General features: G+C 40.5%; 1 protein-coding gene across 3 annotated transcripts; it reads left to right on the top strand.

The window, feature by feature from the left end:
- The first annotated feature begins 3,308 nt into the window (after positions 1 to 3,308).
- LOC147633900 (U-box domain-containing protein 45-like) lies at positions 3,309 to 5,415 on the top strand. Of its 3 annotated transcripts, none has more exons than XM_086804518.1 (2): positions 3,309 to 3,754; positions 4,221 to 5,415. In XM_086804518.1, exons 1-2 carry the CDS (start codon positions 3,630 to 3,632, stop codon positions 5,038 to 5,040), a joined length of 945 nt encoding a protein of 314 aa, XP_086660644.1. In that variant the 5' UTR covers positions 3,309 to 3,629; the 3' UTR covers positions 5,041 to 5,415. The 3 variants fall into 3 exon arrangements, with proteins under 3 accessions (XP_086660644.1, XP_086660647.1, XP_086660645.1); XM_086804521.1 differs by having other exon boundaries at positions 3,624 to 3,754; positions 4,247 to 5,415; XM_086804519.1 differs by lacking the exon at positions 3,309 to 3,754 and adding an exon at positions 3,911 to 4,028.
- Positions 5,416 to 14,560: the final 9,145 nt, after the last annotated feature.

The following is a 14,560-nucleotide window of genomic DNA, read 5'->3' as shown; positions in this document are numbered from 1 at the left end:
CGTGTTTGAATCGTATTTTGAGCCAGAAGTTTGTTTCAATTTACAGAGCCCTAGTATTACTCTGGTGGTACTGTGAGAGCTGAGATCGGCGGACCTACGAAATATAAAAGACCACAAACGAGATACTATTGATAGCTGAGACTACCTTATAGATAAATATTACTTTTTGTAAATATTATGGATGGAAACCATTGTAATTATCAAAGTAACAAGTCATAATTATGAAAGTGATAATATATTATAGTTTTTAGTCATGAGATAGTGACAATATATTATAGTTTTTGGTCATGAGTTATAATCTTTTATTCTTGTCATAATCTTTTCTTCTTGTGTTGTTGCAATGATGATGAGTTGGGATCAATGTGAGAGAGTGCTCTTAAATCTCTATCTCACTGTGTGAGAAAAGTTACTTTAAATCACTATCTCACTATGAGAAAGTTCTTTAAAGCACTGTGAGAAGTTTCTTTAAAGCATTGTCTAACTTTGAGAAAGTGCTTTCAAGATCTGTCAAAAAGTGCTATAAATCACTATGAGAAAGCACTAAGAGATAGCGCTCTTAAGCACTTACGAGAACCCTTGAGAGAAATTGGTGGTGTGCTCAAGTGCTATAGAGCACTATGAGAAAGTAAGTTTCAAGCACTATCTAAGAAGAAGTTTTGCATTAAGGAAAGTATTAAAGGAGGCTGCTAGAAAACTCTTCTATAGGACACAAACCTTGATAAATCAGGGAAAACTTAATAAACATATCAAATAGTTGAAGATATATGGGCATGCTATTGTAGACTACCTCGTAAACTTTTGATGAGATCCTATACGAATTTTTGACACCTTCCACTAGTTCTATGGGGAATTTGGTTGCTTTCACCAGATGTGAGTGTAAGAATATAGGTGGCGTGGTGTCAATGAGGCTATACATCTCCCTTTCCACTTTCCCATAGAAGAACCCTTTCATAACATAAGAACTTGTAGCAATAGTGTTTCCCCATTAATCCTTCAGTGATTTTTTTTGTCAATGAGGCTATACATCTCCCTTTCCACTTTCCCATAGAAGAACCCTTTTCATAACATAAGAACTTGTAGCAATAGTGTTTCCCCATTAATCCTTCAGTGATTTTTTTTGTCATTTCTTTAGCCACCATAATGCACTGGATAATCTATCCTCATTGTCCACATTGATACAATGTTATATCCTATATAAAGAGCATCACTCAATACATCATGATGACCTGCATAGGTGGGCTCATTACAATATCCTTTGCTACTAATTTCACTATAGTTGGGATGAGAATGTGATAGTCCCAACTCCCAACACAGCTCTTGTCGGGCCAGGACAAGAATGTGATAGTCTTAACTCTTAAGAATGTGAGAGTGCCAATGCTTAACATAGCTCTTATTGGTGCAACTTCTCCAAAACCTTGCATACACCAAGAACCAAGTGCAAAATTATGAAAACCACCTAGCCCTAAGTTCTTGCGTGTTGCAAGAATCATATCCTTTCATGTAGTGAATGGAGCATGACTGGGGCATAGGTTAACAATCCAACCTCGTATTATGGTCCACTTCCCTTCCTTAGTTTCTCATAATACTCTACTTACCTCCCTTCCTTGTGAAGGTTAACTATGATGGGCTCCGTGCAATAATTTGGCCCTTAAAAAAGTCACCATGTATGCTGCACATTTGAGTGGTGCACTATCTGCTCATGTGTAAGTGCTTTCTCAACAGCATCTGACCCATCATGCTCCCCATTGCCATGGCTTGAGAAAAAGAAGTTTCCTATCATCTCTAATCCTGTGAGTGTGACAAATCTTGCAAAACAAAGTAGAATGATTACTTTAGTTTGAATTGATATACTCCTCCACACCCCAATGATGCTTTAGTGAAAACCCTTGATCCTTTAGCCATCTTTCATGTAACACGACGCAATGTTGAACAAAAAGCATATCATACACCTTATCATTAGTTAAGATAAAAAAAATGAATGGGATTCTTGACCCCACTCACAACACCCTAAAATATGATATATGCACGAGAATCATGGCTTAGTGAGAATACCAATGCATTGATTGAATTTCATTCTTCTCTTTGAAAGAGTAATTCTCAGCAAAGTTGACCATGGACACTACTATATCCTACAAAAACCTTTGAACACACTCCTTGAATTATTCAATTTTCCATTTGTAAATGAAGTTGTGCTTTATTAATTTCTGGAGGTGGGTTTGGAGCATTTAAAGAAACCCTTATAGAGCAAGGGTTTAGAGCATTTGAAGAAAACCCTTATAGAGCAAGGGTTTAGAGCATTTGAAGAAAACCCTTATAGAGCAAGGGTTTAGACACCAAAAGTTGCTTTCTTTTCTTCTTCTTCCCTTTCTCATAAGTGCCCACATCCATACTCACCTTCTTCTTCCCTTTCTCTCATAAGTGCCCACTTTTGCCAACTGCCATCATTTAGTGTGAAAAATATAGATAATTTGTGTAAGTGAGACTCATCTGTAATGAAATAAGTACTTGTTGTTAGTATTTCTCCTGCCAAGAAGGGAATCCTTTGAATGAATCTAGACCTCTCACTTCTTATGGGAACTTTAAAATGAGAATATTCTAACCTCTTCGGTACGATTTATTGTATGCCTTGGAACCCCTTAGGAGATGTGTGTTCTCATCATTGTGGATTTGGACTTACTCCTCCAATTTTGGGGATCCAATCACTAGCTTGATTATCCAATCTAGTTTGAGGATGATATGGTAACTTAATGATATTAAGACTTCTGTTATCAACTCCCCATGGGGAAACTATATGGTGGATGTTGTTTAATGAGCTCTTATTAATTTGAAACTTATTTTACTAAATCTTCCTCCTACCTCTCTTGTTAGCGATGTGGCCCAATGTTTCATGCTACTAGATATTTCTTATCCACAATATACGCACAACCTCTCTAGAGGATTGTTACGACTTGGGAGATGATGATTGCCAGTATCACATCTTGGCAAAAAAAAAAATGGAGGGCCATATGCCTATTAGAGGCTATAGTTCTAATATACGATAATTTTTGGTGTCGATCCTAAGCTAGGTTTGTCCCAAGATGATCAAGGCCAAACAGCCCAACAACCACAATTACAACAATCAGTACATAGTACTATCCGAGGAGTTCACTCTTATGGCCACATAGGCTTGTATACAGGGTTGTGCAAGCAAAGCGCACCGTCTTTTTCTCATGGATCCCCACATGACTCTCTTGGCACCATTGTGTCCCAAATTTGTTGAGATCACTTGCCAAAAAAAAGAGAGAAAAAAAAAAAAAGAGAAGAAGAAAGAAAGAGAGAAATGGGACAAAGCGGGTGCTAGGGGCTTGCCCTTTTGGGTAATAAGTTAACCATGCTCAGGTGTTAACAATGCGGTTGTGATCAAAAGGCAAGCTTTGCTTCTTCAATGGTCGGCAGCGGATAATTTGAATCCAAATTATTCACTGCCCTCTGTTCAATTAATCATTTCTGGGTAGACGGGTTTTTTCTTAATTACATGATTTAGGGTTCTGGTTAATACATACTCCCTTGGAGCCTCATGTGAGTGGTTTTAATCAATGCTCTGATTAGTTATACAGAGCACGGCCTATTATATCATTACACGTAGAAAAATGAAGGAGAAGGTGCAAGCTGAAGAGGGTATCTCTACAGTGATCTCGATGCTCGAAGCCACAAATGCAGAGGCCCAAGAAGCAGCCATGAAATCTCTGCTCAATTTTGCAGCTGGCAATGAGAGGTTATTAATCTAATCTCATTCATTAGTGTCAATCCTTTGTTTTTGTTTCATAAACTTAATTGCTTTTGGGGGGCGAATGCGGTGCTGAAGGATAAAGCATGCAGAGTATGATGAGGGAACATGGGGCTGAAGGATAAAGCATGCAGAGTATGATGCGTGGAACATGGGGCTGCATGGTACATGGGTTCCAAGTGTGGGTGCAAGGAAATCAACGGAATTTCAAGGAAAAGCATGGATGCACAAGTGACGTCGAGGGCGGCGGATTTGTGTGATGGTATGCATGTTGCATGTGTACAGGATATGTGTGTGATGGTATGCATGTTGCATGTGTGTAAGTGTGGTGGATATGTGTCTGATGGTATGCATGTTGCATGTGTTCTAGTATGCAACTAGAATTCCAGATTTGGCGTGGCTTATGATGGTAGTTAGAAGTCCAATTAAGTGCCCCCTTGCCCTCTTGTAGCAGGAACAAGATTATGATTGTCAATGCAGGAGCCATACCTCCTGTAGTGGAGATTTTGCACTCCAAGACTGCAAATCTAAGAGAGTTGGCAGCTGTCGTTGTCATGATGGTATCCGTATCCGATGCAAACAAGCCCGTCATTGGAAACTCAGGTGCAATTCCTTTGCTAGTCAGCATGCTCGCATGCGGGAGCCTTCGAGGCAAGGTGGATGCTGTCAGTGCACTCTACAATCTATCTAAACACCCGGACAATTTATCAATAATCCTCACTGCAGGAGCCATCACTCCCTTGATCATGCTCTTGAAGAACTGCAATAAGGGCTGTAAGGTTACAGAAAAGATCACTGCTCTCTTGCAGTCACTTTCCATTTTTGAGTGTGGCAGATCCACTATTGCTAATGAAAAGGGAGGCATATTAGCATTGGTGGAGGTGGTAGAAGATGGATCCTTGCAGAGTAAAGAGAATGCTGTGAGTGCCTTACTTACCATGTGCCAAAGCAGCAGATGCAAATATAAAGAAGCCATTCTTCAAGAAGGGGCAATCCCAGGCCTGCTAGAGCTCACTGTGAATGGCACGCCTAGAGCACAGCATAAAGCTCAAAACCTCTTGCAGCTATTGAGGGACTTACCGGAGTCATCGAGGCCGCCTTCAGCTTTGGCTTCAGCCATGTTGGAGAGTCTTGTTTATAACATTGCCACTCACATCGACAATGGTGAGCAAGGCCCTGACTCTGCAAAAAGAATGCTAACTGAGATGGTACGGTTAAGCATAGATCAGAGTATGCAACACCTCTGCCTCAAAGGGTGTAATGAAGAGCAATAGATTGCATGCAGCCTGTTGGAGCATGTCACAAAGAGCGATAGCTTGCACACAGCCTCTTGATCATCTTTTCCCGACCACTAGTAGATCTTTCCAGGGCTTTGATTGTCTTCCTATGATAATCCTTAGTCACACATGTCAGTGGGTTTGATTAGATGCAGTTGTTAGGGGTCATGAAGCTGTTTGTACATGATACTTGGGGGTCTTGTAGTGTATAGTTGTTGAAGTCATGAAAGTATTCGTACACGATACTTGGGGTTCTGTAACGTACACACAATAGGAAAGATGTCATGACAATACATCTATGTTTCTTGTAGTGTAAATACAATAGGTAGCCCAGACTCTTGGCCATTGCAATATCAGTTGAAACTTGTAATCCACAGTGCTTTCATCCATCTCTTGAATGGGGCCTATAGAAAATTTCATCAATTATAGCCTTTCTCTGTTTGATTATATGATGACATAACTCCAATGTTCATAGAGGATAGTATGATGTGGATTGCTCTCCTTACTATAACATTCCTTAGGTATAACCAAGACCTTGCAAGATTGTTCGCCATGATCTAAGATTCCATATAAGCTCCTTGGCTTCTCTTCTAATGATTTCATTGCATGTGCATGTAAAATGAACATTTTTCTTCCAGCTGATATTGAAGGCTAAAAGGTGACAAGGCATGTGCTTTATATTCGTTACCATTTACATATGGAGCAAAGGGAACATCTAGGAAAGAAATGGAAGTTCTAAAGTCAATCATAATTAATAAAGAATGAGGGAATGCGAGAAAGTAAAATGGCAAAAGAAATTGTGTTCGAGGTTATCCTCTCATCATGTAGTGGTATTGCTTTCAACAAGAATGATATAGAGAGTTAGAGTTGTTGCTTGATAGAGGTATTATCTTTTGACTTGACATTTCTTTAATTGTATATCAGCTCAATAATGTGAATCTTAACAAAATTGTGTTGTCTGCCCTTGTTTAAGTTGTCTAAGTTAAAGAAAGATGCTGCATTGGAGACTAGAGGCATCAACAAAGGATTTGAAAGTATTTTGCAGTTGAAATCAAGAAGTACAAGTGACTTTCTTCATAACATTGTTTTCGTAGGTCAATTGACATTCTCTACTTTAATTGTTGTCATGTTTTTAAGATGATGTCCACCCAAGGCTTAGGTTATGGAGTAGACTTGATCAATAAGATGTGCCCTAAGGAATTAGAAGGTTGCTAGGTGTGTTTTGATTTTGTGAAGAGGATTCCTGACTAGGTGTGATGATGTCATGCCATGTATATAACAATTTTCTTTAGGAGCTTTAGACATAGAGGCTCAAGTCATTTTTTGGTCATTGCTTAATAAAGTGATGGAGAGAAAGGGACATCCTTTTCCAACTTTAAAGGCTATGGCACAAGCCAAGAGCTATGTAAGCAATATTTAAAGGTGGACTAGATAATATCATGGTTGAGAAGGAAAGGTCATGTTTGTGGCATTGGGAGGATAATTAGGACAAACACGCTAGAAAGTGCATTCCTCCACATGACCAACAAGAATTCAAGCGTTGAGTGAAGGATGGAGTGATCAATAGATATAGAGTTAAAGTCTCATTGTACATGGTTACATGAGGGGATATGTAATAAAAGACCATGTTGTAATGCTAGAAACATGGATTACATTGTGGCATGCCAAATATATTCTCAAGAATTTATAATTAGTTCATGTGGTTGGTTTTGGTTTGGATGAGTGTGATGCAAATTTAATGTGATATTATTTTGCAAGGAATTAAGAGATATGAGATACTCTTGATTCTAAGGACCAACTAAGATAAATCAATCCATGGGAGTTGGTTGGCTACAAATGGGATTAAGTTGACAAACATAACCACTACAATCTTGCAAAGTCCTAGACATGCATCATATATTAAAGAAATGCACATTGGAGAAGGACCTCGTGTGCACAAAAGGTGAAAAGAAGAGAGTCAATGAGAACAACACATAGCTTAAACCACAAAACATTTATTAACTTGACAAACAATCTTGGTCATGCAAGAAATTTCATTGCTAAAGATATTGGCAACAATCATACAATGAGAAAGAAAAGACGTAGGTCAATGCCAACCACTCCCATCAGTGTGAGGTGAATCCCTAGGAGATGCTAGGGATAGCTTGGGGATAGAGGATGTAAGTACAACAAATTAATCAACTCAAAGGGGAGATCCGGTAAGAAGGGAGTGCATGCACCTTGATTCTTTGAAAGGGTGAAAACCCCACTATCCCTTTAGGGCCAACTCTTACAAGGTAAGCCTGCCATGTGGAATGATGTACAAAAATGGCTAAGTGGATGCCTTAGGGCAAAGATAGACGGGATTGATGACAAGGATATTGAAAATTTAGATTCAGATCAAGAAGGAAGTCTTCCTAAAGTTCCTATTAATAAATTAGGAGAATACCAATATTATGAAAGTGAAGACATGGATGCTACACTTCCGATCTCATATAAGGGATACAAAATTCCAGCCATACTTGATGGCGGAGCAAGGATGAGCATAGCCACTAAGACATTCTCAAAGAAGTGGGGAAAGCCAAAACTTGAGCCCACTAGTGTGTCAGTTAAAAAGGAATCATATGGCATGTTTATGTGGTGATAGTGTGCATCACACTTGGAAAAAAACCATCAAATGCTATTGAGGGATTGCATGGACAAGCACCAGCTAGATGGTTCATTGCAAAGGGTACGTCTCTAGAGGCTTTTATGATTGATGGACTACAACAAGATATTGCAACACACAAGGCATTATAGACTAGCTTTTAGGGATGGATAAATAAAGAAATGCAACAAGGCATAATAGGTGGAGTGTGATGTATTAAATATTAATGTTGTGAGAATAAAAGAGCATGTGGAATTTTTTATTTCTACTAAAGGATAGCACATCACGGGAACTTAAAAACATAGTCACAATATGTGTTTTTCCATGTGGGGACTTCCTCAAGAGAGGACACACCACTAGATTGTTTCATGCCATATGCAAGAATCTATATTTCATGTGAGGACTTTCTCAAGAGGAGACGCCACCGGATTGTTTCATGCAATATGCAAGCATATATATTGTTTCATGTGAAACAATATATTATTTCATGTGTTCATGGGAGAGAACACTCAAGCCTTGTAAGATAGAGAGAAGGAGAGGAGAATGCAAGGGTCATACCGGTTTTCACCTCAAGCCACTCTTGGTAGAGTAACTCTCTTTTGTGGAGAGCTTAGGTCCTCAACCTTGTCTCGTTTGTTGTCAACACAAAGGAGCTTGCAATGGGTGTGGGGAGAGAGAGAGAGAGAGAGAGAGAGAGAGAGAGAGAAAGAGAGAGAGAGAGGGACGGAGAGAGGGAGAGGGAGAGAGGGAGAGGGAGAGGGACGGAGAGAGAGCTATAGAGATATGGAAAGCTCAACCTCTACTTCTACGCCATGGTGAGTAAAAACATGAGAAGGTAGATAAGAGAAGAAGAAAGGGAGAAGATAGCATTACATCAACACCATGACTAACCCACACAATTCCTAAGCATGAATGCAACAAAGAAGAAGAGAAAAGCATACAAGCATCTCAATCGAGAGTAAGAAGACTCAAACTAAATTGTGAGAATAGAATGATGTCTCTAGAGGGTTTCATGATTTATGGACTACAACAAAATATTGCAACACATAAGGCATGATAGACCAGCTTTTAGGGATGGATAAATAAAGAAATGTAGCAAGGCACAATAGACAAGCTTTCTGAGGGATGGATAAATAAAGAAATGTAGCAAGGCACAATAGACAAGCTTTTTGAGGGATGGATAAATAAATAAATGTAAGACAAGATTGGCTTAAGAGTTTCGATGGAGTGTGATGTATTAAATATTTATGTTGCCAGGATAAAAGGGCATGTGGATTTTTTTGTTTCTACTAAAGGATAGCCCATGAAGGGACTTAAAAACATAGTCACCATGTGTTTTTTCCATGTGGGGACTTCCTCAAGAGGACACACCACTGGATTGTTTCATGCCATATGCAAGCATCTATATTTCATGATGTGAGGGCTTCCTCAAGAGGATATGCCATTAGATTGTTTCATGCCATATGCAAGCATATATATTATTTCATATGGTCATGGGAGGGATGGAGAGTCAATGGGGGACGTCTCGCATAGCAAGGTCGGCCGAGGTCTTGACCAGCCTCGGTTCGATTTAAATGGTGAGCTTCCAGTACGGTGGATGAGGGACCAAGGAAGCGGCCTATGAGTGAAGTGTTAGGTGACCTGCGAAGGATCCTAGAGGGTGCTAACCATACGCTGCTCAGGCTCTGGGTCGACGAAGATATCCACACGTGTATCGGGGAAGATATTGGATCAAGGAGTAAGAGTTGTTTTTTGAATTCGGGCATGGATCTGGTTGATTGACCTTGCTGGTCCTCAACGGATGAGTCCATGGCTCTTTTATATGGATCTGTTGGTTGAACTTGTTGATCTTCAACGGAGATTCCATTTTGATTTTTATAAGTGAATATATTGCCGAGTACTATGAGCTAGGAACTATCGAAAAGGCCCCTGAGTGGACAGGTGGTGAGCGTTCTGGTTGCCAATGATGCCATAGGTACACTCATGAAGGAAAAATTAGAAATTAGGACTCAACCGGATATTTTGGAGGATTATGATCAGTGATACTATAGTTTCATTAAAAGATTGTTTTAAAGATAGTTGAATCTATGAAAAAGGAAATTTCATATTGGGTGTGTAAGTGGTGTGACTAGTTTTAAGTTTGCATGAATATTCGGCTAGGGGGCCTAGGAACTCTTTTCCCTGGTACCTAAGACAAAACCTAACTAAATTCTTAAATGGATCCCATCACTATAGTGGCTGTGCGGCTGGCTAACCCACGGGACTGGATGGGGTTAGGCTGGAGTGATGGATCCCTACAATGTGACTCAATTCTGTTATGGTACGATAGATGAAGTAAATCTCGGATAAAAAATTGTTCTATGGAAAAGAATCAACGGTTGTGCCTCTCAATGAGAAAAAAAGCGTTGGTCTCTATGATCCAAGTGCAAGTCTTTTCCTTGATCTGACTATGGGACTTACAGGTTCGGTCAAATCAGTTCAGTTAGTTAAGGCTCATTGACTACGTTAGAGTAAAAATATCATGGAGGAATTGCTCGTGCTTTCCGGGCGAGGGAAGTTTTTCCGGGTTCGGTTTTGGAAGAACCGAGGGATTAGTCTCTTTTCTGGATATACGTGGGTGAGGCCCCGACGAGTGAGGGACCCTGCCCCGCAGAAGAAGTGCTACTTCCGCTGCTAGCACCCCAAAATTCGTTGCACGGAGGGGACAGGGATCTTTCACTAGTGTTGCTTTTGCCAAAGCAAAAGTAGCTTGCTTCTCCCCTGCTAGCACGTCTACTACCCCCCCTCCAGACTCTCTACTATGTTGTCGTTTTTGTGGTGAAGACGGACATGAGGAAGCGGGATGGGTCTAGTCGAGGAAGGTGGTGTAGGCTCATCACAACCATATCGTGATGGGCTTGCACCACTTGGCCCCATGCCTATCAAAGGCGTGATCTGCCCCGACTGGCCAAGTGGGGTAGATTGCCCCCATGGCATTGACTGGCCTGATTATAAGCCCACCTACATATAAGATTAAAAAATAAGACCTATAGAATGCATAAAATATTAACTTTGTGTATGTGAAAAGGTTTGATGGAACCATACCTATGTCTGAGTAAACAGAGACCAAGCTTGCTCTCCATATCATTCATTTATAAAGATAGTAGATTTGCCACATCATGGTCTTGTGAGAGGTCTATCGACATTGCTTATACATACATGCATGAGGCAACAAAACACGATTGCTTTAACAAAATCCATGCTTAAAGCTTAGACAAAAAATACAACATGTGATATTAGAACATTGTTAAGACCTCCTATAATACTATTAGACAAGCAGGGTGGACAGTGCCCCTTTCAGATGATAGCTTCTGAGGAATTTCCACACCCTCACCACTATTAAGGCCAAAGGCAATTCCTCTTTTACAAGAGAAGGATAGTGAGAAGATCGAGGGATCCCCCTCCAGTATAACCACCGCAGGATAACAACTCCTAACTTGACATAAGCAGCATTCTAGAAGGCATCTAACAATGTCCCATATCTCTATGCATAAGCCTATGCATACCCTATGCATAGCTTTATGCATAGCCTATGTATACCCTATATGCATAAGCCCTATGCATAGCATATGCATAGTGTATGCATAGTGTATGCATAGCCTATGCATAGAGTATGCATAGCCTATGCATAGGGGCCAGAGGCTTGTGAACTAAACTTAATCCCTGGCACCCAAGGGTGCAAAAACCACACAGAGAAGAAGCATAAACAAAGAATGGAAAAAGAGGGCTTACATCTTCTAGCCGAATCCGTATGAACCACTATGTGGCCGGAATCCTTGGTGGTTGTTCGCTTGAATAGATCTATAAAAAATTATCAAATAAATTAAAACATTAGTTCATTAATTCATAAGCACTATGCATAGGCTATGCATAAGCACTATGCATAGGGTATGTGTCACATTCCCGTAACGCCGCTACGTGTGGCCTGCCGTCCACACTAGCCTGGCCGCCCATGACTCCGCATGGGCGTCCTCTCCCACTGAACCCCGGATATAGCCATCCGGTCTGCCGTCGGTCACAGGCGTTACAGCCTACGTGACATTACCCCCCCCTTAAGAAGTGTTTTCGTCCTCAAAAACAAACTGGGGAAACCTTTTGGAAATTGCACTACGGCGTTCCCAGGTTGCCACCTCCTCATCCCTATCTGTCCATTTAACAAGTACCTTGTGGTACACTTTACGTCGGGTTTGTCTGTCATCACGATACTATAGAATCTTTTCAGATTCATGTGGTATCTTTGGTGGCTCTATCAAGTCCACCAAAATCTCTAAAGAAACTGCGTTCTCTAAGTCGTGAACTGATTTCTTCAGTTTACTGACATGGAAGACAGGATGAACTTGAGAACTCTTCGGTAACTCAAGTTTGTAGGCTATGTCCCCAATCTTCTTAAGGACCTTGAAAGGACCGCAATATCTAGGAGAAAGTTTATCACACTTTCCCGTTTTCATGGTTGCTGACTGCGCAGGAACCTTTAAAAATACAGAGTCACCTTTTGCAAAGGTCACTTGTCTGCGTCCTTTATAGGCAAATGTTTTAGCGCGATCTTGTGCGCTACGAATGCTCTCGCGTGCAGCTTTGAGCATATCATTCATATCTTCAAGGAAATCCTTGACAGATTGAATTTTCTCCTTTTCTAGGCCTACAGCCATCGGAGATCTCGGCTGGAATCCATACATTAACATGAATGGTGTAAATCCAGTCGTTGAATGATTGGAGCTGTTATAGGCAAACTCCAATAAGGGCAAGTACTCTTCCCAATTAGATTGCTTCTTACTAATATAAGAACGCAACATATCCTCTAGAATTTGGTTAACTCTTTCAGTTTGACCATCAGACTCCGGATGATCTGTCGTACTCATACTGAGAGTAGTATCCAACTTTTTGAAGATTTCCCTCCAAAAATGGCTGTTGAACTTTCTATCTCTATCTGACACTATATCTGCGGGTAGGCCATATAGTTTGTAGAGATGTTCAATAAAGAGTTTTGCCAACTCTGGCGTTTTAACAGTTTTCTTCGTGGCAATAAACTTTGCCATTTTAGTTAACCTGTCCACTACCACCCACACCGAGTCATTCCCTCGACTCGTCTTGGTGGGTAAACCGGTAATGAAATCCATGGAAATGCTTTTCCATTTCCCTTGAGGAATCTCCAATGGATGGAGTAGTCCTCCAACTTTAAGACGTTCATGTTTATTGACCTGGCACTTACTGCATTTCAGCACATAAGTCTGGACGTTCTTAAACAAACTAGGCCAATAAAACTGTCTTTTTACTAGTGCATAGGTCTTCTGAATCCCAGGATGACCCACACTTGGACTATCAAAACTATACTCCGAAGACTCGGCTAGCCTCTCCGGACTAACTCTCGCCTCGCTACCCGCCGCACCTACGGCCAGTCTCTCCGGAGTAGCATTACGTGCCGGCGAGGAAGGTGGGCGCGGCTGTGACAAAGTGCGTACGCGTACAGCACGCCAGACCTCTGTAAAGACAGGATCATGCTCACACAAGCCATGATTTGGTATTTCAACCAAAACCTTAAGGCAAATTTCATGCCTTGATTTTGCATCATGTCATTAGCACAGAAGCTAATGTACTGGAGAGCACTCTAGTAGCGCAATTTCTCAGACCATGCTACTAGATATTTGTAGACTACGCTACCATGTTGCATCACCAACTTGTTAAAACTTCTCCTTGGAAAGCTCTACGGCCATAGGAGAAATAAACTAGAGCCAATCTAATCATGCATCACAAGGATTAGTTCCAAAGTTGAGAGATACTTCTCTCTCAGAGTAACATCTTTGCACAAGCATATGCTCTAGAATCTTGTTGAGTTTCTAACTACCATCAATCTACGGATGGTTAAACTCCACTCTAACTCAGAGTAAATGTAAGTTTTGAAGATTTCCTTTCAAATATAACAATCAAACTTCCTATCTCTTATGCCATACTATATATGCGGGTAGACCATATAGTATGTGGAGACGTTTGATAAAGATTCTTGCACCACTACGGGTGTCTGGAATTACATCCATTCACTTACAACTCTTTGTTGCTATTACCAGACATATCCCTTCAAGTATTGTCTGGACTCACACAACTATTCGAGTTTATGTGATATTTGAGGATATCTCTCCTTTCTCTCAAGAAAGGTTTTTGTCCTCAAAAACTCTACTCTCAAGCGGACTACGCGCTAGTGTCATAGGTCCAATTTGATATGGTATTTCTTGAGTCCTTCCAAGAAACTTTTAAACATCTTGCAACGAAGATGTGGTATAGTGTCTACGCACATATGGTGGTACTATTGATAAACTGCTTTGCAACAGATCAGTGGTTTCACACTTGTAACAAAGTGCTTCATTGTTGCATATTATTACCCTTCATAAGCGGTTACACACTTATGAATCATTTGGGTGGGTCGTACCATCTATCAAGAAAAATTTCAAACTACTAATAACCACATTATCAATCCACAGATAATGACTGAGCTTGCTGCGAAGCCATAGGTTGCTAGATAATTGATGGTAATTACACAAGCCCAATGTCTCATTACATCATACATTCAATATAAATGCAAATATCACAGTACTTCGTGATGATGAACTTAGGAATTTCATCCTATCCCTGTTTGGTGTTGGTATGAAGTATAACTATGAGAACATTATTTACTGCCTCCTCATTATAGCGGCAAAGCTACCTACCCATCACAGGTGGCAATCTCTACCAAGCTATAACCAATGACAAGCAAATAAACGAGTACTCTTGTAAGAACTTCATAACCATATCTTACCCCAAACTCATAATCACTACGGATTAAATGCCAGGGCTTGCAAAATTGAATGTTATCTGATAGGT

The sequence above is a fragment of the Cibotium barometz genome, chromosome 11, assembly GCF_041138505.1.
Source record: "Cibotium barometz isolate CiBa-2024 chromosome 11, ASM4113850v1, whole genome shotgun sequence".
Taxonomy (NCBI): domain Eukaryota; kingdom Viridiplantae; phylum Streptophyta; class Polypodiopsida; order Cyatheales; family Cibotiaceae; genus Cibotium; species Cibotium barometz.
This window is presented reverse-complemented; position numbering and strand designations above follow the sequence as displayed.

Bases quoted from the DNA above. Each gene is read 5' to 3' on its own strand.
- LOC147633900 (XM_086804518.1), top strand. From the start codon at position 3,630: ATGAAGGAGAAGGTGCAAGCTGAAGAGGGTATCTCTACAGTGATCTCG. The intron at 3,755-4,220 runs GTTATTAATCTA...CTCTTGTAGCAG, and splicing joins TTTGCAGCTGGCAATGAGAG to GAACAAGATTATGATTGTCA.